The sequence below is a fragment of the Balaenoptera ricei genome, chromosome 1 (assembly GCF_028023285.1).
Source record: "Balaenoptera ricei isolate mBalRic1 chromosome 1, mBalRic1.hap2, whole genome shotgun sequence".
Taxonomy (NCBI): domain Eukaryota; kingdom Metazoa; phylum Chordata; class Mammalia; order Artiodactyla; family Balaenopteridae; genus Balaenoptera; species Balaenoptera ricei.
Genome location: NC_082639.1, coordinates 26909730 through 26929849, shown reverse-complemented (window position 1 = coordinate 26929849; position 20120 = coordinate 26909730). Strand labels below are relative to the sequence as shown.

The window sequence follows — 20120 nt, the reverse complement described above, 5'->3', positions numbered from 1 at the left end:
TATTTGCAGCAGGCAGGACTAAAACAAGATAAAAGAATCTTGTCGAAAGCCCTTTTCTGGAACATTCATTTATTCAACAAATAAACAAACAAAGTGGATGGAGAAAAGCAGGCAGAGGAGAGGCCGAGGGAAATGTCTGCAGGTCCCTGGGGACCACATAGCTAAGAGTCCACATGTGGCCTGAAAATCTGCCTCCAGTTCCGCGGGGATTTCTGTGCATTAAAGCATGAAGGAAGAGTCTCATCCTCTCACAGCTGGCCAGATGTGCCTGGTGTTGCCATGACAGCCTCCAGAATTGGCCAGATGTACCATGATCATCTTTGGAAAACATCAGGGGACCCCAGAGACTGTATGGCCCCAGAGAGAAAAAGTTCACACTCAAAAAGGTGGCATGGAAATGCTCAGTTTGGATTGAGGATTGTGTGGGGTGGTGTCGCGGGTGCTCCGGGCATGGGGACATGAAGATCCTTGCTGTCTTCAAGGCCGTGGGAGTCTCTCCCGGCAGCCCCTGCCCTCTCCCTAACCCCTGCTCCCTCCCTAGGTGATCAAGCTGGCCTTCGAGGAGTTTGACCTGGAGAGGGGTTACGACACCCTGACGGTCGGGGACGGTGGTCAGGACGGGGACCAGAAGACGGTTCTCTACATGTGAGTGAAGCGGAGCACGTGGTGGGCAGGGCAGGAGCACGGGCACCTTGGCTGGGGGCGGGGGGATGGGCTTGTCGAGTCCTGCTTGGTCCCCCTGACCCTACCCCCTGCCACCATGCTATGACAAGGACAGGTGTCCTGCAGCACTGTCTCAGCAACAATCCTTCCGTCTCCCTCTGCTCCTACCAAGGGAAACAGAGCACTGGGCCAGAGTCTCGCTAGGAAGTCACAGGGGAAGTGTACAGAAGGGGCAGCCTCTTAGGGAGCAGGGGAAATGGAGGTTTGGTACGTGCGCCTGGAGCGTTCCACTTGACTGTCTGCATCTATGCAGACCCTGCTTCTGCCCCCAGGAGTTTTTCCTCAAGGCCACGTACATGTGTGGTGGTCTAACTTCAGACAGAGACAATGGAAGTGTTTTGCTAATTTCCCTCCACGCTCATAACTGTCTGGGAAAAGGATGGTTTCAGGGAATTGGGACCACATTTTCTGAGGCCAGAAAGGCTGGTTTGACATGGTCTAGTCAAGGGAGAGGATGACTTCGGGCTGTCCTGGGTTCCATTACACTGGGTCTCAGCTCTTGGGGGCCATTTGGCTCCTCCTTCACCCACCATGATTAGCCTGACGTGAAAGCAGGAGAATACTCCTGTTCAAGGTGTGTGGCCCAGCGTTAGAGAGATAGACAGGCCTGACCTCATCCACCTCCCCTGCCAAGAAGGAGGGGAGATTTCACATATGTTGGGCACCTACTATGTGCCCAGGCACTGTGATGGGAACTTTCACATCAGTTATCTCATTTAATTCCCACAGCAGCCCTGTGAGGAAGGTGCTATTATACCCATTTAACAGGTGGAGAAACTGAGGCCCAAAGGGTGCAAAGATGGTTGGTGGCAGAACCAGCACTTGAATTCATGTCTTTTGATATCCATCAAGGACAGCATCCCATGCCACACCCCCTCCCAACCACGCTAACACCCTCTGGTCTTAATGCTGAATTAAAAAATGGCCATTCTGTAATAGCTGGCTTGTCCAGGAGCTGTTCTGTTCTGGGTGCTTCTCATACCTTCCTCACATCTACCTGGAATATCCTATTAGGGCAGTTGAATAACATAACCTACCATGTCAGGTGACATGGCTGGGACTTGGGATCTCTCAAGAGAAAGGAGTGGAATGTCAGCCTGAAGGGCATCCTCCCTGCTGCCTACTCTCCCCTGTATTAATCAGGGTTCTCCAAAGAAACAACCAATAGGATGTGTATATTAAAAAAGGGATTTATTATAAGGAATCATTCTGTGTGATAATGGGGACTGACAAGTCCCAAGATCCACAGGCTGAGTCAGCAAGCTGGGGACCCAGGAGAGCTGATGATGTAGTTCTAGAGCAAAGGCCAGCAGGCTCAAGACCCAGGAAAAGCTGATGTTCAGTTCAAGTTCAGGGTGGGAAAAAAGCACTGTCCTAGCTGGAAGTCAGGCAGGCAGGAAGAATTCTCTTTTACTAGGGAGAGAGTCAGCCTTTCTGTTCTATTCAGTTCTTCAACTGATTGGATGAGGCCCACCTTCGTTGGGGAGGGCAATCTGTTTTACTCAGTCTTCCAATTTAAATGTTAATCTCATCCAGAAACACCCTCACAGAAACACCCAGAATTATGCTCGGTCAGATATCTGGGCACTTTGTGGCCCAATCAGGTTGACACATGAATTACCCATCATCCTCAACCCCTCCCCTCCTCTCTGTGTATCCCCATCACTCACCTGCCCTGGCATGCTGACCTGTGTGGTACATCAGCTCGATGTGTCCAAGAGGCCAGGATCCCACTCTCTCTACCCCATGACCCCATTGTGCTTTGTCATAGAGAGAACCGTAGAACAGCAGAGCTGAAAAGACTCTGGGGGAATCATACATTTCAACCCCTCATTTATATGGAGTGAAAAAGCTCAGAGAGGCTCGACCATTTGCTCAAGGTCCCACAGCAAATGAATGGCAGATCCAGGGCTTGTACCCAGGTCTCTGGACCAGTCTAGTTTGAGTGAGATCCCAGCAAGTTCTGTAGCAGCCCAGGGGCTCCCCCACCACCCTCAGATCTCTTTAGGCCAACGTCAATTTCAAAACTTCAGGGAAACACATGCAAAATCGTTGGGTTCCTTAGTTGTCGTAATTGGGTCACACAGAGGAAGAGCAGAGGCCTTGGTCTTCACCCTTGCTCACCACCACCCTGGAGTCCATCCTTACTCATTACAGAATGTCAGAGCCCCCAGCCCAGGGGTGTCACGCGCACCAGGCTGGTGTGTCCCGGGTGGTCTCTCCCCGCTCCAGCTGCACGGTGCTCACGGAGTACCGATCACCTCTCTGCAGCCAACTCAACAGCCCTCCTCAAGCTTTGAGACCCCAGGGTAGAGCAGAGATTAGGGCCCATCAATCCAACCACCCCCTCACAACCCCCCACACCCCATCTGTGCTGGCAGTTTGGTCTCAGCAGAAAAAGGAAGCCAGGTCTCTTCTAGGAGCCCCAGGCTGTGCCGTGGACTCCGAGTCTGCCGCTCCAGCAGGCTGACCTTGGGAAAGCCGCTGCCCATCTTGCACCTCTGTCTTCTCATCTGTACAGTGGGGATAACACAACCTCTACCTCACTGGGCTACTGGGGACATTAAATGAGATAATGAAAGGGACATGGTCTGACTTGGGTAGGCGCCTGGTAAATGTGAGTTGAATCAGAGTCCTCTCCATGCCTAAACTCTCTTCTTCAGAAAGAGCGTTGCCCAGGGTGGTGGCTGCGCGTTAAGCCTCACTTCTCATGCTGGAGTGGAAAGAGGTGCCTCATTAAAAGGACTGGCTGGGTTCCGACTGGGGAAATGGGTTTCTGTCTGTGTCTTTTCTGCAGTACAGTTCACAGGAAAGACAGGAGGTTGCAGGGGTGTAGACACCCCCTTGATTAGATCTGGCTCCGGCCATCCCTCCCCTGGGCAAGTGAGGACACAGATCTCTCTTCCAAGCCCTGGAGTCTGGGCAGGGGAGTCGTGGTTGAGATGCAAGCTCTGCCTGTGGCCGGAGGGGAGTGGTCCTGAGGCTCCCAGCACGTGAGCACGTGCTGCCGGGCTCAGTGCCAGAAACGCTGTGGGGCTCAGTGTCTGCCCGAGTGGGCCTGGCACCTAGATGTTCCTTTAGATGTCATCAGTCACACCGTCATTCTCTTGGGGTGCCACAGTGGGGTGCACGCCTCTGAATCTCTCTCTCCTGACAGCCTGACAGGTACGTCGGTCCCAGACCTCATTGTCAGCACCAACCATCAAATGTGGCTCCTCTTCCAGACCGACAGCAGTGGCAGCTCCCTGGGCTTCAAGGCTTCTTACGAAGGTAACTGCTGTTGGGGAGCCGATGAGTCAGACGCTTGGGGTCTGGTTTGGAGTCAACAAGCCCTGGGTTCGAATCCCGGCTCTGCCCTGCACTAGCTTCCTCTCCTTAGGCATGTTATTCAACTCCTCTGAGTCCCAGCCTCCTTCTTTGTCCGGTGGGTCTCCTGGACTGTTTTGAGGATTATCTGGGATCAATCACACACATCAGTCCCATCCTGGGTTCATACCTGGCTTGTGTAGACCTTTGAAAAGCCCCATAAACTTTCTGAGTCTTGCTTATTTTATAAAATCTTTAGACTGGAGACAGTAGCTTCCCAAGCTACCCTATTTGGGTGTCATAGTGATGAGTGATTGTGTGCACAGGGCTAGGGACAGACACGCACCGTTGGTGACCTGAGGAGGATGCAGACGCGGGTGACCTGCATCTCTTGGCGGGAACAGGCATTAAGGGAACGGCAAAGTCTGGGGTCCAAGAGATGCCTTTACCATCACCCCTCCATGCACTGCCAAGCCTCCTGATGACTGCTGGTGCAGACCCCACAGAAGGTGGAGCGGAGACCATCCCCCGAGCATTTGTGAAGGCCCTGTTACATATCCGACCCTAGACCAGCACTGGGGGAACAGATGCATCAGATCTAGGCCCTTGCTGCAAGGGGCCTGCCCTAGCATGGTAAGACAGAGGAGAAAACAAACGAGCGATTATTAAAGCAAGATCATTGCAGCAAACAGAACCAATGGGAGCCCAGAGAAGGGACAGCCATCCTTTCTGGGGCATTGGGAAAAGCTTTATCGAGAAAGTGAGCTTTAAGTCTTTAAAATGACTAGAGAGACAGGCGGCAGTGGAGGGGGAGAGAAGGCATCTGTCCCCACCCCGTTCGGAGACGTGATCATTCTACACGGGACTATTTAGGGTCCAAAGAACTCTCACTCTGCTCAGTGTGACTCACACCCCCAGTGGACCAAAGGCTCTTCCTGTACCAGGACCTGGATTCTGTCACCAAACTGGGTACACAGGACATGTATTAGTGTCCTAGGGCTGCCCTAACAAAGCACCACAAACTGGATGGCTTCAACAACAGAAGTTTATTCTCTCACAGTTCTGGAGGCTAGAAGTCTGAACTCAAGGTGTCAGGAGGGCCATGCTCCCTCTGAGACTGTGGGTAGACGCCTTCCTTGCTTCTTCCTAGCTCCTGGTGGTGGCCACCAATCCTTAGCTTGTAGCTGCATTGTTCTCATCTCTGCCTCTGTGGTCGCATGTCCCCGTGTGTCTCTCTCCTCTTCTCATAGGACACCAGTCATGTTGGATTAAGGGCTCACCATCTTAACTTGATTTCGTCTGCAAAGACCCTATTTCCAAATAAGGTCACATGCACAGGGACCAGGGGTGAGGATTCAGGGACCAGGATCTTTTTGGAGAATACGATTCAACTCATAACGGGAGGCTAGCCCTTATCTCCTGCAGGAACACTGTCAAACCATGATATGCCCACTGGTGTAAGGATGATGGATGTACTGTTCAAAGAGTAGGAAACATGCATCTAAGTGAGACAGGACAGCAGACAGAGAACACCTATTGGGTGACAACGTGCAGAGTTCAAATCCTGGTTCTGTCACTTTCCAGCTCCATGGTGAGTCAGGGAGCCTGTCTGGGGCTCTGTTTCTTCATCTGTGAAATGGAGATAATAATACACCTTCGGGCACAGGGCTTCTGTGAAGATTAAGTTTAGATAAAGAATGTGAAAATTAAAATGTTGCAAATTACAAGGTGATTAGTGAGGTGTGAGTGAGTACATAGGTAGTTAAATGAATGGGCTCTTCTGGCACATAGTTATATATACGCAGCTGTGAGGCAATGGAAAGAGCCCCAGACGAGAAATCAGGAGACCTTGATTCAGGCCCAAGCCCTGGCCCTCACTGCTTTGGAGATGGGAATGGGTTTAGACTCAAAAGTTTCTAAGGTTTCCCCATTTCAGAACTTCTACGGATATTCAGCAGTGAATGTTTCCAGAAGTGGGGAGGAATGATTCTGTGCCATCCACATTCCCTAATCTTTCAATATCTTATTCATGGCTTGGATAAGACAAAAGTCACATGAGCTTGAGAGGGATGATGGTACAACAGTCAGCAAACAGAGTGCAGAAAGCTCTGGATGGAGTGGAGTAATTGGCTAAATTACCAGGATAAGATGAAGTGGGAATAAATATCAAGTCCTGTTTGAAGTTTCAAAAATATTAGCTACTAGAATTTATCCCAGGGAGTGAGTGTGGCTTTATTCTATGCTGATCAGTCATCAGAGAACTGGGCATAGACGTGGGGACCTCAGCTTGAGATGGATAAGGAGAGGACTTAAAGTCAAGCCCAGCGAACAAGGTTAACAGCCCACTGAATGTTTATTCAGGGGAAAGTGGACTCGGGGGAGACTTGAGAGCTGTGTCCAAATATTTGAAGGGCTGTTCTGTGGGAAAGAGGAATTAGGCTTATTTGGTGTGATTTCATTGGAAAAGAAAGGGACATATCATTTGTTGAGAGCCTATTACGTGCCAGAAGCTGGGTGTTCATTGTCTCGGGGTTTTCAAACAGTGTCACACAAAGACCTGGGGTACCCTCGGGGACCACCAAGGTGGTGGGACAGGGGATGCCCAGCAGAGAGACCTCTGACCCTGCCTCCGTCTCCTCTTCTCCTCCTGTAAACCTTCTTCTAAGAGGGGATTTGTAGCTAAGCACGAGTTTGAATAGTACCGCTTCATCTCATGCAGTGCTCACAGCTATGTGATGACGGCTGCTTTTCTGTAGAAGAGGAATCAGAGCCTCAGAGGGTAAGTGACCTGCCCAGGGCCACACAGAAATGTGGGACCCGGCAGCGTCAAGATTCGACCCTGGGTCTCTGTAGCTTGAAAGCCCATGATTTTCTCTTATGCTGGGAGCCTCCCCAAGTTACAGAATTTCAATTCCTTATAAAATCTTTATAGAAGCCAAAGCTTTGCCCCAGTCATATGGGCCATGAGCCCAGTCAAATAAGTCATGAGCCTGGGTTCCTTGTTACTAGAGATTGGGATTAGGTCATTTGGCCATTTCACTCAGCCAGTATTGATTAAGCTCCTGTTATGCGACCAGCACGAGGCTAGGTACTGAGGCGACAATAGAAGACAACATAGACTTGGCCTAAATATATACGCTGTGTGACTGCTGGTCACAGACTAGGTGTGGGCCGGACTTCTCCTCGGAACCATGGCAAAATAGGAAGAGAGAAGAGAGTCTGGACGTTTAGACCCCTCACTAACCCACAGGGGCTACACGGGTTCTGTGCACAGAGGCAGCAGCTTCTGTGAAGATAGAACAGACTCTGCAATTGGACCAGAGCTGGTGAATCCCAGCTTGGCCCCAGCTGTGTGACCTTAGGCGAGTTATACGGTCTCTCTGAACCTCAGTTTCCCCACTCATAAAATGGAGGTAATAATGCCGACTGTATTGCATTGCTGTGCAGTGTTATGAGATGAGATCACGAAGGCTCCTGGCACAGCGCCTGGCACAGAGGTGCTGTCCCCTGGGGGCTGAGAAAGTTCCGTGATGACCACTGCCCTCCACTCCGGGCTGTGCCCTCTGCGGGCCACGTGGCTCCCTGCCTGTCCCCCAGGTGGCCCGTGGTTGCTCTGATAGCCCCGGTCCTAGGCCCCTGCCTCACCCTCACTCCCCAGACTGGCTGGGAAAGGAGGTGGTTCATGGTGGCCACTGTGTAAAATGTGAAGGCAGACATGGCAGAAGACAGACCCTGGTCACCAAGGGCCTCAAGGCCTCATAAGGAGTTCGCACTTTGTTCAGAGGGAAGAAGAGCCTGGGAAGGGTTAAATGTCAGGATGGGCCCGCCTTTCCCTTCTTGTCCTTCCACCTTTGACCTTTGTTTGAGGGTGACACCCATGGGTCTCACACCTTCATGGCGAGATGCCCTCTTCTGTGGAAGAGGTGGGTGGTCGAGTTCCCTGAGGCCCTGATATGACTGTGTCCTTTCCCATCTGCTCTGGGCTTCTCTCCCTGCAGCCTTCTAGGTCCCCTCCACCCTCCTAGCTACTCCCCCTAAGCTCTTGCATGGCTCCCCACTTTCCCCTCAGGGCAGGCACTTCTCAGGCTCTCAGCTTTCATCCTCTTTTTCTAGAACCTTCCACCGTTGATCACATCTACTCCCATGACTTCAACCTCAGCCTGAACCCTGGTGACTTTCAGATCTACTCCCCACTTGCATGTCAGTCTAGCTGTGACACATCTTACATAGCTTCCCCCTCGGACATCTCAAGCCCACCCCATCTGTCTTAGGTCTATTCTGGCTGCCATAACAAAATACCGTAGACTGGGATGCCTGAATAACAGGAATTTATTTTCTCACGATTCTGAAGGTTAGAAGTTCAAGATCAGGGTTCTGGCTGATTCGGTTTCTGGTCCGGGCTGGCTTCAGATGGCTGCCAGATGTCTTTCTGGCTTGCAGATGGCTGTCCTCTCATTGTGTCCTCATGTGACCTTTTCTCGGTGTGTGCACATGGAGGGAGAAGAAGAGTCGAGTGTGTTGTCTGTTCTTATAAGGACACTAATCCTATCAGATCAGGGCCCCACCCTAGGACATCATTTAACCTTTATTACTTCCTTAGAGGCCCCATCTCCAAATACGGCCACACTGGGGGTTAGGACTTCAACATCTGAATCTGGGGGAGACACAAACGTTCAGTGCATTAACACCATCGCAAACCAAGCTCTCCATCTCCAGCCCCACACCCCCTGCTCCCATGTCCCCATCCCAGTGAACAGCACCACCATCTACACCATCACTCGGCCTCATCTCCACCTCCTCCTTCTCCCTCTCCCACCTCTGACTCGGTCCCCAGATTCTGCCAGTTCTCCCTCTGCGGCGCCCCAGCTCCTCTGTCATTGACGTGGCTAGGCCCTCGTCACCTCTCACCTGATGACCACACAGTCCTCCTACCCAGCATCCCTGACTCCAGGCCCCTCCCCCAGCCCCACCCATCTGCCTCTTGCAGTTCCCTGCTACTTAAAAAAAAACAAAAAAAAAAAAAACACAAAACTTTAATGACAACTTCTCACTGCTTTCAGGATAAAGCACAGTCATTCATGTGGCATCCAAGGCCCTCAATGATGATAATTCCAAGCCAAATTCTGGCTCCTATGAACCCATTCTAGGCAGATTACAGTTTATTAATCTATCTGGTCCTACAGGGCCTAGCCCAGTGCCTGGCACAATCGGGCACCCTTCCTCTACACCCTCTCAATGCCCTTTTGTCCCTCTTTACCACCTCCCGGCACTCAGGTGCCAAGAGCCCACATTCTTCACTGTCCCCATAGACTCTGGGGTCAGACAAACCCACTTTATAATCGAGTTCTGCCATTGGCTCTGTGTGTGATCTTCAGCCGATCCCTCCGCATCCCTGAGCCTGAGTTTTCTCATCTGTGAAGAAGGGCTGATAAACGTTCATCTCACAGGGGTCTTGCGAGGATTCCGTGCAGTGAAGCCTCCGGCATGGGGCCTGGCATTTAGTAAGCACTCAGTTTAAAACCCTGATCCCCTCCTCTGCTTCCCCAGTCCTGCAGCTCTTCTAACCTGCGCTCATGGCCCAAAGCTTCAGAATTATCTCCACCCCCATCTTAGCCCTTCTTTTATCCCAGCTCCTGGGGAATTCCATGCAGGACAGGCATCTCGGCTCAGGGATGGGGGGGTGGCCGGGATGCATGTGTTCCACAGGTGGCATGAGGCGTTTGAGGGCAGAAACCCCCAGGCGTACCTGGCCCCGTCAACATCAATACCCCCTCTGCCCCTGTTCAGGTAGAGAAAAGCTTCCTTAGGGCAGGCAGGTGACACTGCAGCATCACCACCGCCCACCCCCCCAACCGCCGCGCATTGAAAGTGTGAGCTCCTGGGTGGGAAAAGTTGAGGGATTTATTTCCCAGAAATACTTCTCATTATGCTTGTCACAATCCCAGGTCAGGGTGGGGGAGGGGCCTCCAGCTCTGTCAATATCTGAGTCTTTGGCACCTAGAAACTCAGGCCCCCTCCATGAGGGCAGCCAGCTGTAGGAAAGCATTCATATTTGCAATTGCTCTGCTTCCCAGCAGAATAAGAAATATTTAAGGAACAGGCAATTAACACTTACCAGAAACATTATAAAATTACATACAACTTGCTAACAAGTTTTAGCATCAATCTCGGAGCCTCTTCACTTCCTGACTTGGAGCCTGGAATCTGGCAGCCTAATGCTAAATCTCGGAGGCCGGCCTAAGGGAGAAAGGAGCTGGGACCCTCACCCTGGAGATATGGAGAAGCAGGGCAGCGGAGATCATGCAGAAAGGATGCCCAATAGTCCAGGGGACTTGTGTTGGAAATAAGGTCACCTGTGTATTCAACATCATCTAGGCCCCTATTATGTGTTACAGACACTGTTCAGACCACAAGGGGATACAAGGATAACAAGGCAATCTGTGCCTTCACCCAAGTCTTAGTCTGTCTTCATTAGAGTCCAGGAAGTATGAGAAAATGGGGAAATGTCAAGGAGCGGCAGCTAACCTTACTTGAGGGCATCAGGGAAGCTCCCTGGAGGAGCTGGTGTCTGAAGCTAAGACTCGCTTATAAGATGGAAAGGAGTTGGTCAACATCCCAGAGAGAACAGGTTGACTTAGAAAGCCTGATCCCCTAGGGTTGCCTAGGGTTGAAACTAAAACTTCCACAGAATAAAGTTTGAGAGCCAGTAGGGGGAAGATGGCCAAGTCCAGCCTTCTGCAGGCGGTGCCTGCATCCCCTTCTCCAGAACTGAACTCTGGTGGTGGCACCGGGAGGCCTCCTGAAGGAGATGGTGTTGGAGCTGAGCTTGAAAGGAGACCAAGGGCAGCAGCCCACCATCCTGACTCTGCTCCTTTTTGGACCCTGCCTTTCCTCCAGTCAGAGCGTCAAGCACATGGCCATTTTCAGCCTCCAGTCTGCAATTTTCAGGACCTCTGTCTCTTCTTACTTTATCCCCATAAGCTCAGAGGCCCAAACTTTCCAACTTCAACCAGGAATGACACCAGGCATGTTCCTAAGATGCTCACTGAGTTTCCATGATACCCTTAAAGCTTCCTCAGGCACTGGGACCTAGAGGTTTTCTAGATACAGGCAGCAGCTAACCCCTCTCAGGAAGGCCCAGTGGGACCCACGCTACACACGAGTCTTTCTTGGCCCCCGGGAGGCAGGGGTGCTAAGCAGCAAAGGATGCTGCACCTTTAAAATCTGGCAGGAAGTCATCTGTCAATGAGACGTACTCTTTAAATACATGGGCTTTTGCAGATGGCAAGCTCCAGTTTGGGGCTGGTACAGACAGCTTGGGGGCAACCTGGATGTCCTACATGTTTGTCTTCACCCCGTATTCACCATATTCACCCCTGTTTCCCAACCTCCTTCAGTCTGTGACACACCCATGACAGTGTGGTGGAGGAAAGGGATGGGAGGGACGAATGTCACCCACCTCATCCACCCACATCTCCATCCCATTCATGAAAATTGTGTGCAGAGAACGATGCACAGACTCCCAGAGATACATGTACAGCTGCCCTCTGTCTCTTGCCTGCTTGCGCCCTTCCCATCATCAGTAGAAAAGTGGAGTGGGATGTGGTTCCCAGGAAATCCATGAGATCCAGGCATGCCCAGAGGTCGTCTTAATGCACCAGAGATGCCCTGGTCACTCATTAGGAGTCTGTGCTGGTTGAACAATTGGTCTGGAGGCCTCAGGATGCATAAGGCACTGCGCTTGGTTCTGGAGGTAGAAAGAGCAGAAGGGGTGGGACCCCCGGCTGTAAGGAGCTGATCCCGGCTCTTCATGGTCTCCCAGACCATCTCTCCAGCCTCATCTCCTTTCATCATCACATCCTGCCACATTGAACTTCTAACTCTTCTCCAGAATTGAGAAAATAAATAAATAAATAGTTGTCCAAGGGGGCTGGGAGTGAGAGTGAGAGAGAGCTCCTTGGGCTGCCTGGGTGATTCAAGGGTACAGCCCCAAGGAAGCACTTGAGCTGACACTGAGAGATGATTCTTTGTCTAGTGGACAAGTGGGGGGTGTTCATGAGGAAGAGAGGACAGCGGGTACCAAGTTAAAGCCATGTGAGAGCCGGCTGGGCTCCGCCAACAACGGGCCAATAATGACCTTGAGGAAACACCTCCTGGTTACTGGTTACGTGCCATGTGCTGGACATTTTGACAGTTGTCTTATATACATAAACTCATTTAATCCTCAAAACAACCCTGCAAGGTAGCTGTTATTATTTCCATTTGTGTATTACAAGTGACAAAACTAAGACTCAGAGAGGATACGAAAGGTACCCAAGGTCTACTACTTAGTGTCAGAGCCAGGATACAGATCCAGGACTTTCTCAGAGTCCTCACCTTCGCACTATTTTGCCCCCTGCAGGTGGCTCCGTTTTGCGGTGAATCTCAAGGTCGGAGATGGACAAAGAGGAGGCTGGGGTGGGAGGGGGTAGGCAAAGGTCCTGCCATGCCAAGGAGTTAGGGTTTTCATCTGTGGATTTTTGGGAAGCCATGGAAGAATCAATGAGCAGGGCACACTAATGATCAGATGTTTGTTCCTGAGCGATCTCGTGCTGCTTTGCAGAATGCGACAGAGTAGAGGGAAGGGGCAGGGGAACAGCTCTTGCCTAAACGCCATGCCCAGGTGAGGAATTGAGAGGGGTGGACTTAGGCGGTGAGGGGAAGAATGGAGAGCAGAGGGTGCAGGGATGTCCGGGAGGAGGAGCCGCCAGGAGGTGGTTAGCGAGAGCTGTGATGGGGAGGGGAGGGCAGAATCCAGGCTGATTCCTGTGTCTGCCTGGGCAACCTCCATGAAGCCTTTTGCCTCCCCCAGCCCCAGCCCGAGACCGGAGCTGCCTCCCCTTCGCCCCCAGAGGTTGTGTGGTCAGGTACACACCCCGTCCCGGCCCCCCATCATTTACTCTGTAACTATCTCTAGAGCCACCTGACTGTGAGTGGTCCAAGGGCAGGGGCCCTGGGTCAGGCAGCTCTGTATCATTAGCACTGAGCGTGGCATTTGACACACTCCCCGTGCAACACGTATCAGCTGTGCTCACACACTGAGCAGCGTGCTGTCTGTGCTCCAGACGCCGTGCTAAGCGATCAACAACACACAACTGACGCCTGCCTCCATAGGGCTTCCCTTCCAGTGCGTGGGGAGATGAGAAACGAGGAAGCCACCTGACAGCCAGTGGGGCGCCAGTGGGGGCTGAGATGGTGAACCAGGTGGTCCCTGATGCCCCAACAGGCAGTAGGCTCCAGGAGAGCGGAGATTTTTGCCCTTTTTTTCCACCGCTATACGTGCAATGTCTAGAACAGGAACTAATGAAATGAATAGAGGAATGCTTACGATCGGTGCTACAAAGAAAAAGACCAGGGTGCCAAGAGAGCAAAGGAAAAGGGAAACATCTAAGGAGAGAGGTCAGGGAAAGCACCTTGAGGAGGTGACGTCTTAAGCTAGAGTCTGTAGCGTGAGCAGTCGGCCGTGTGACCTTGGGGAGGAGGGGAAGCTGCAGCCCGGGCTGAGGGAACAGAGAATCAGTGAAGGAACAAATGAAGTCCCACCCGGTTGGAAAGGCAGCAAGTCGTAGCCCATGGTCGGACTCTCCTCTCCCTCTACACGGCGCTGCCCTTCTTGGAGCACGTCCAATGGTGAATTTATACAGACACGAGAAGCAGTTCCTTCTCTACAGACATTGTCATAAAAGAGGATTCCAATTTGGAATCACAAATTGAAAAACCTGGGGAGAAGACAGTCAGGTTGATCACAGACGATAGGAATAAAACAGCGGAGAAAGGGGAAAGCAAATATGCAGAGCCCAGTTGTGATGGAATTCTGAGGGTCTTTGAAGCTCGCATCTTGTGTTCGCCAGCTTGCTTCTGGTCAGCAGAAGGACGGAGAGAGAAAGATAAACACTTATAGAAGGGAATTCTATTAGGCCAGATAACAGGAAGCTGCATGCATGATTTCCTCCAAGTCAGAATCTGGCTTATGGATTTGCACTTCTGGGCCCTGATGTCAGATTTGGTCAGCACCTGGCCAGGAGGGTCAAGGTCACATGCCTTTTCAGGCAGGGCCGTGGAGCCCAGGGAGTCCCCTTGCGGGAGGGCAAGGGGACTTGGTTCCCGTGTGTCCCCAGCAGGGGTTGGCGCTGGGCTTGGAGGGAAGATCCAGACCAGGACGAGGGTGTCTGAGGGCCAGCCCCCAGCCCCCCTGCCTTCCTGAAGGGAGCTCTCAAACTCTCGAACCACCCTGCTCTGTTCTTCCTCTCCCCCGACCTGGTCCTGATTCCATGGTCTGCACATGCCCCTCTCCAACGCCTTGGACCTCTTTGCCAAGTGCGCCCTTAAACCTGACTTCCCCGAGGTCACCCCTACCCAGGAGCCCTCTCCAGCACTAGCAGCTCCTGTCCGCTGGCCCCGGGAACTTCACATTTGAGCGGTGGGCTCGTGCGCTCGCTCTCCAGCGCTGTTCCACCTACGTGCAAACCCTTCTCCTTTGACCTAGGCTGTCTCCACCTCTGCCACTCGCTACCCTCCTCATGGATGTCGCCAGCCTCTTCCTCTCCACTCTGAGTCTCGCCATCACCTTGCCTCTCGTTTCTCAGCCTTCTCCCATCCTGTCAGTGCGGACCTTGCTCTCTGGCACCTCTGAAGCCTTCACTCCACCCACCCGCTCTGGGGCCCCTCTTCCCTTCCGCTCCCCCACCCGTTCCTCCCTCTACTCCATTCACCATCCTTCTCTTGGCCTCTCCATCCCCATCCCCTCCCCTTCCTCCTCTGTTCACTTCCTTCCTCCTTCAGCCTGAGACCCTTGCATCACACATCAGCCATTCCTTGAACAGTATCCTTGACCCCCTGCCCACCGCCCTGCCATTTCTCCATGAGCACGTGAACCAGGTTCTGAGGGATCTGCGATAAGCCACACAGCCCTGCTCGGTGGCAGCACCCCTGTAAATGAGCTGTCTCCACCCTCTGTGGAACCCAGGGTGCACGACAGTCCTTCCAGCCATGATTCCTCTTCTCCAGGTGACTGTTGCAGACGTTCTTGTCAACGTCGCATCCTTTTCCCCACAACTGGTCCCTCACCTGCAGCAAACATCATGACACATCCTCCTGCTTCACTAGGAAAGTAGAGCCTGTGTCATCACAAGATCTTCTTCAACCTCCCGCTGTCCTACCTGAAAGCTCGCTGTGATCACCTCTTCCCTCTTCCCCCCATCACGAGGGAAGGGCAGCTTCCTGGGCTCTAAGGTGAGCCCCCCAGCGTGCGCTGGGCCCCGGCCTCCTGCTTCTCCATAGCCTCGTGCTGTCACTGCCCATTCCAGCTCACCAGTGTCTCTCATTCAGTTATATGCATTCATATTCTCTCTCTCTCTCTCTGCCCTCCCCTAGCATTTAATCATGGTCAAGTTTCTTCGACCTTAAAAAGCCTCTTCAGCTGCCCCCTCAAGGCCATATTCCTCATAAGTTGCCACCTGAATTCTCCCCATTGCTTCACTTCCAAGAAATGTCTTCTTTACGAGTCATCTACTCTTCCCGGATCGTCTTCCTCTTTTCCCGTCAGTGCCGGGCCGGCCCCATCATCACACTCAAGTCTCCTGCCAGTATCCAGTGAGCTCCTTTCACTGACCTGCTTTCCAGTCCTTTCTAAACTTCCCTGCCACATTCGATGCTGTTGGTCTCCTTCCTGAAACTCATTCTCCTCTAAGCTTCTGGAGCTCCGCTCCCCGCAGGATCTTGGACTAGCCTTCTGCTGGTCCCTGCGGTGTCCCTCGCTGTTCTGTCCGGACTGATGTCTCCCCTTGGGTGGTCTCATTCTTCTCATGACCCTCTGTGAGCTGAATCCAAATTCTGTATTTCTAGACCCGATTGGCCTCGTGGGTATAAGACCCACGTAGCCCCTTTCTACTAGGTATGTCCCCGTGGAGGTGCCGAGTGACCCTCCAGCCCTGCTCCTCCTCGTGCATCTGGTGAAGATGAAATCACACCCGGTACCCAGGCCAAGCCCTGCAGTCATCGTAGCCCCTGCCTCCCCTTTATCCCCTGTCTGCTCACTCGCAGTGTGGCCTGTGGCGTCTTCCTGCTTTACACCTCCCAAGTCCTCTGCCTGTCCCCATCCCCTCTGCCTGTCCCCATCCCCTCTGCCTGTCCCCATCCCCTCTGCCTCTCCCCATCCCCTCTGCCTCTCCCCATCCCCTCTGCCTGTGCCCATCCCCTCTGCCTGTCCCCATCCCCTCTGCCTGTCCCCATCCCCTCTGCCTGTCCCCATCCCCTCTGCCTGTGCCCATCCCCTCTGCCTCTCCCCATCCCCTCTGCCTCTCCCCATCCCCTCTGCCTCCCCCCATCCCCTCTGCCTCTCCCCATCCCCTCTGCCTGTGCTCAGTCCAAGATGCTGTCAAAACAGCTCCCAGATCACTGAGAGCCTCCCTCTAGAACGGAACCTCCGTGGCGGCAGGGCCTGTGCCTGCCTTGTTCTCTGTCGCACCCACAGTGCCCAGCACAGTGGCTCATGCTAAGGAGACACTCAAATGTTTGTTGAATGAATGAATGATCTCCCTGCCTCCAGAATTGCTGCCCCCAGACCGTTCTCCAGGCAGCAGTCAGGGTGACTTTTTAAAATCCACACTATGAAATGCCAAGTGGAATGAAACCCTTTCCTGAGCCCCCATTGCCTACACTCTGAAGTCCAGTCTCGTTAGCAGCTCGAACAGGCCCTTTTGTGGGTTGGCCCTGCCTGCCTCTTCCAGCCTCGTCTCTCATCACCTGGCGGAAAGTACTCATGCTTGTGGAAAGTCAATGTGACATGGTGGTGAAGGGCCCTGGAACCATACAACCTGGGTTTGGACCTCAGATTCACCATTTCCTGGCTCTGTGACCTTGGATAACTACATCACTTCTCTGTGCCTCAGTTTCCTCACCTTTAAAATGGAGATAATAGTACCTAGGTCACAGTTACTGTAAGGATGAAATGATTCACTATATGTAAAGTTCTCAGAGTGGCTGCCAGCACATAGTCAGTGCTAGAGTCATTAGTTCTGTAACTAAAAGTTCGTTATGATTGTAACGATTAGCTAGTTATCGTCACTTCTATCATTGCAGTCCTGCAAACAGCCTCTGAGACTCTGCATGGGCTCCTCCCCCACCTGAAGGGTCCTTCCTCTCCTCTCCCTCCCACTGATGCCTTTCTCTTCTTCCCAGCTTTATTGAGATGTAATTAACATATAACATTGTGTAAATTTAAGGTGTACAACATGTTGATTTGATATACGTGTATATTGTGAAATGATTACCACAGTAAGGTTAGTTAACGTACCCATCGCCTCACCTTACAGTTTGTGTGTGCATTTGTGTTGAGAACTTTTAAGACCTACCCTCTTAGGAACTTCCAAATATACCATACACTGTCGTTAACCAGAGTTAACCACCACGCTGTACATCATATCCCCCTGACTTATTCATCTTATAACTGGAACTTTGTATCCTTTTACCACCTGCACCTATTTCCCCCACCCCACCCTTGGCAACCACCATTCTATTCTCTGTTTCTCTGAGTTCATTTTTTTTAGATTCCACGTATAAGTGAGATCATATGGTATTTGTCTTTCTCTGTACAACTTATTTCACTTAGCATAATGCCCTCAAGTTTCATCCATGTCACAAATGGCAGGATTCCTTCTTGTTTGTGGCTGAAAAATATTCCATTGTATGTGTGTGCCACATTTTCTTTACCTGTCCATCCATCAGTGGACATGTAAGTTTCCATGGCTTGGCTGTTAGTAAATAATGCTGCAGTGAATCCCACATACTCCTTTCACCTGCTGGCTCCTACACAGACTTCAGGCCTCAGCTTAAACATCCTCCAAGAAGGCCTCCTCCAAGAAGCCTTCCCTGATGCCAGGGTTGGGATTGGGCTGAGATGAGAGAGACACTCCCCTTGGGCATAATTTTAAGAGAGGCACCAAAGAACTCAGTAATTAAATAATATTTTAATGTAGTATTTTTTAAAAACCAAGATTAATGCAAATTATCCATGATAAAAAAAATAACATTTCAATAATGACAGACTCTGTTGGCCAGGACTAGGGTGAGACAAGTGAGGTGAGCTGTGCAAGTGCTGGGTCGGATCTGGTCTTTTTATTAAGTTCTGGTGTTCTTCTTCATGTTGGATTTGATTTATATGCATCAATTTTGATTTTCTAAAAACAAAATATTGTACTAAGATCGTATTTGTCTAGATGGCTGAGTTTTTGGTGCTCCCTAAGATTTTGTGTGCAAGGTTAGTGCCTCACTTCCCGCACCCTGTTTCCAGCCCCACCCTCCAAGTTTGAGTTCTGTTGCTCCTCCTGGGCGCATCCATGGCACAAATCACCCTGTGTCGTAAATACTTGCTTCCTTGTCAGGATTGTTCAGTCCTTGAGACCAGAGCCCACGTCCAGGTCTCAGGTGTCTGGCACAGGGACTGGCACACAGTAGGTGCTCATTATATGCTTCTGATCGCACTGACGGCAGGAGAAATTGGATGGGTGTGGAACAGCCAGGCCTGCACAGTGGAGAGGGCTGGGCAGCTCCTTCCTCCCGCTCAGGATGCTTGTTCTCTGGAGCTGATCACACCTTCAGAGCAGCTGCTGTGGTCTAAGACGCAGGCAGGTGGACCCCGCATTTACATCTTCTACAGCATGCGGGGATCTCACCAGGACACCTTAAACCTGGGTCCTGTCCCAGGCAGTGAGCCCCAGCTCTGTCTTCAAACACCGGGTACCTCCTTCCAGGTCTCAGGGTGCCCGCAGTGACACAGACCTCGCCAGGGTCTCACGCCCCAGAGAGAACGTGTGTGGGGACACGGGAAGAAAGAGGGCCTTGCTGCTCGCTTCTGCAGGCTGACTTGTCCCGGGGCCCGTCTTCCGTTCCTCCCGATCCCCTGGGGCTCTGGGATCTGGAGCCAAGGGGCCACCTTCCTGGGAATGCCTCAGTGGCTGCCTTCCCCCAGCCCTGGCAGGAGAAGAGCCAGCTTCAGAGGAGGGTTGAGGTGTGCTTTCAGGCTGTGTGTAGAGGGACAGGCCAGGGGCACGTGTGAGCTGACCCGCCCTTGAGTCCTCAGGCCTGGTGTCTGCTCACACAGACCCCTCTTCTCCCCTGAACCCAAGGACTCTTGCTGTTTGACTTAGATCTCTCTCCCTCTTGCACACACACACACTCCTACAATCCCAGCCAAAGAAAGCCTTGTTCTGCCAGTAGTAGGGGAACCATGAATGTGACAGTCAGTAGCCCATCCGTGTAAGGCAGCGGTACTCAGGGCTCACCTGACCAGCCCACAGGGCCCAACAGCTGTGGGAAGAAAGCTTTTACAGAATCACCCGTGTCAGGGCCATGCACAGCAACTTCAGAGACTATGGCTCCTGACAGCCCATAATGGTGCCTACGGAAAATGCAGGGTCCCTTTGGCCTGACAGTCCTGGGAAGGTGTCCAGAAACTTCCCCTTACTCCAGCCGCCTCTCTCCCGAATCATAGGACTCCTGCCGTCCTCACCTCACCACCTGTCACATCAGTCATGACTCGCGTCCTTCCTGCAGGGTGCCTTCCTCTCTAGGAGCAGAGGTCCTCCTCCTCCCCCTCCCTCTCTCCTGCTTCTTCCTCACCCCCTCCCTGCCCCTTCCTCCCCCCCTCCCTGCCCTTCATCTCTCACAGCACCAAGCGCGGGGCTGGTGGAAGCGGGGGCAACTCCGGAGGAAGCTCCGGGGACTTGGCCAGGACAGACTCCTTTCCTGGAAGGTCGGGGTCCTGATTGACTCTGACACGAGGCAGCCAGCCCATCGTGCCCCCTGAGCCCAGACCCCCAGAGCTGTCTCAGGGAAGCCACTCCCTGTCTGATTCACCACTGTTGAATCAAATGAACTTTAAAGGCATACTTAATGAGTCACGTGTTTCATTTTACCTGCTCCCGTCTTAAATTGAATTAAAAATGTATCTTCGTGAAAGTGCTTCCATATCAGAAGGCAGTGAATATTGATTCTCACTGAATCTCTGGCTGGGGGAAAGGCAAGCAGCAAAGTGTCAGCGACCTTCTCATCTT

General features: G+C 52.2%; 1 protein-coding gene across 1 annotated transcript in view; it reads left to right on the top strand.

Moving 5' to 3' along the window:
- CSMD2 (CUB and Sushi multiple domains 2) overlaps nucleotides 1-20120 on the top strand; it is a 658022-nt gene that overhangs the window by 354803 nt on the left and 283099 nt on the right. Inside the window, exons 11-12 of the mRNA XM_059896727.1 lie at nucleotides 542-645; nucleotides 3881-3993. Of these exons, the coding sequence (XP_059752710.1) occupies nucleotides 542-645; nucleotides 3881-3993 (217 nt within the window). The remainder of the gene's footprint in view (nucleotides 1-541; nucleotides 646-3880; nucleotides 3994-20120) is intronic.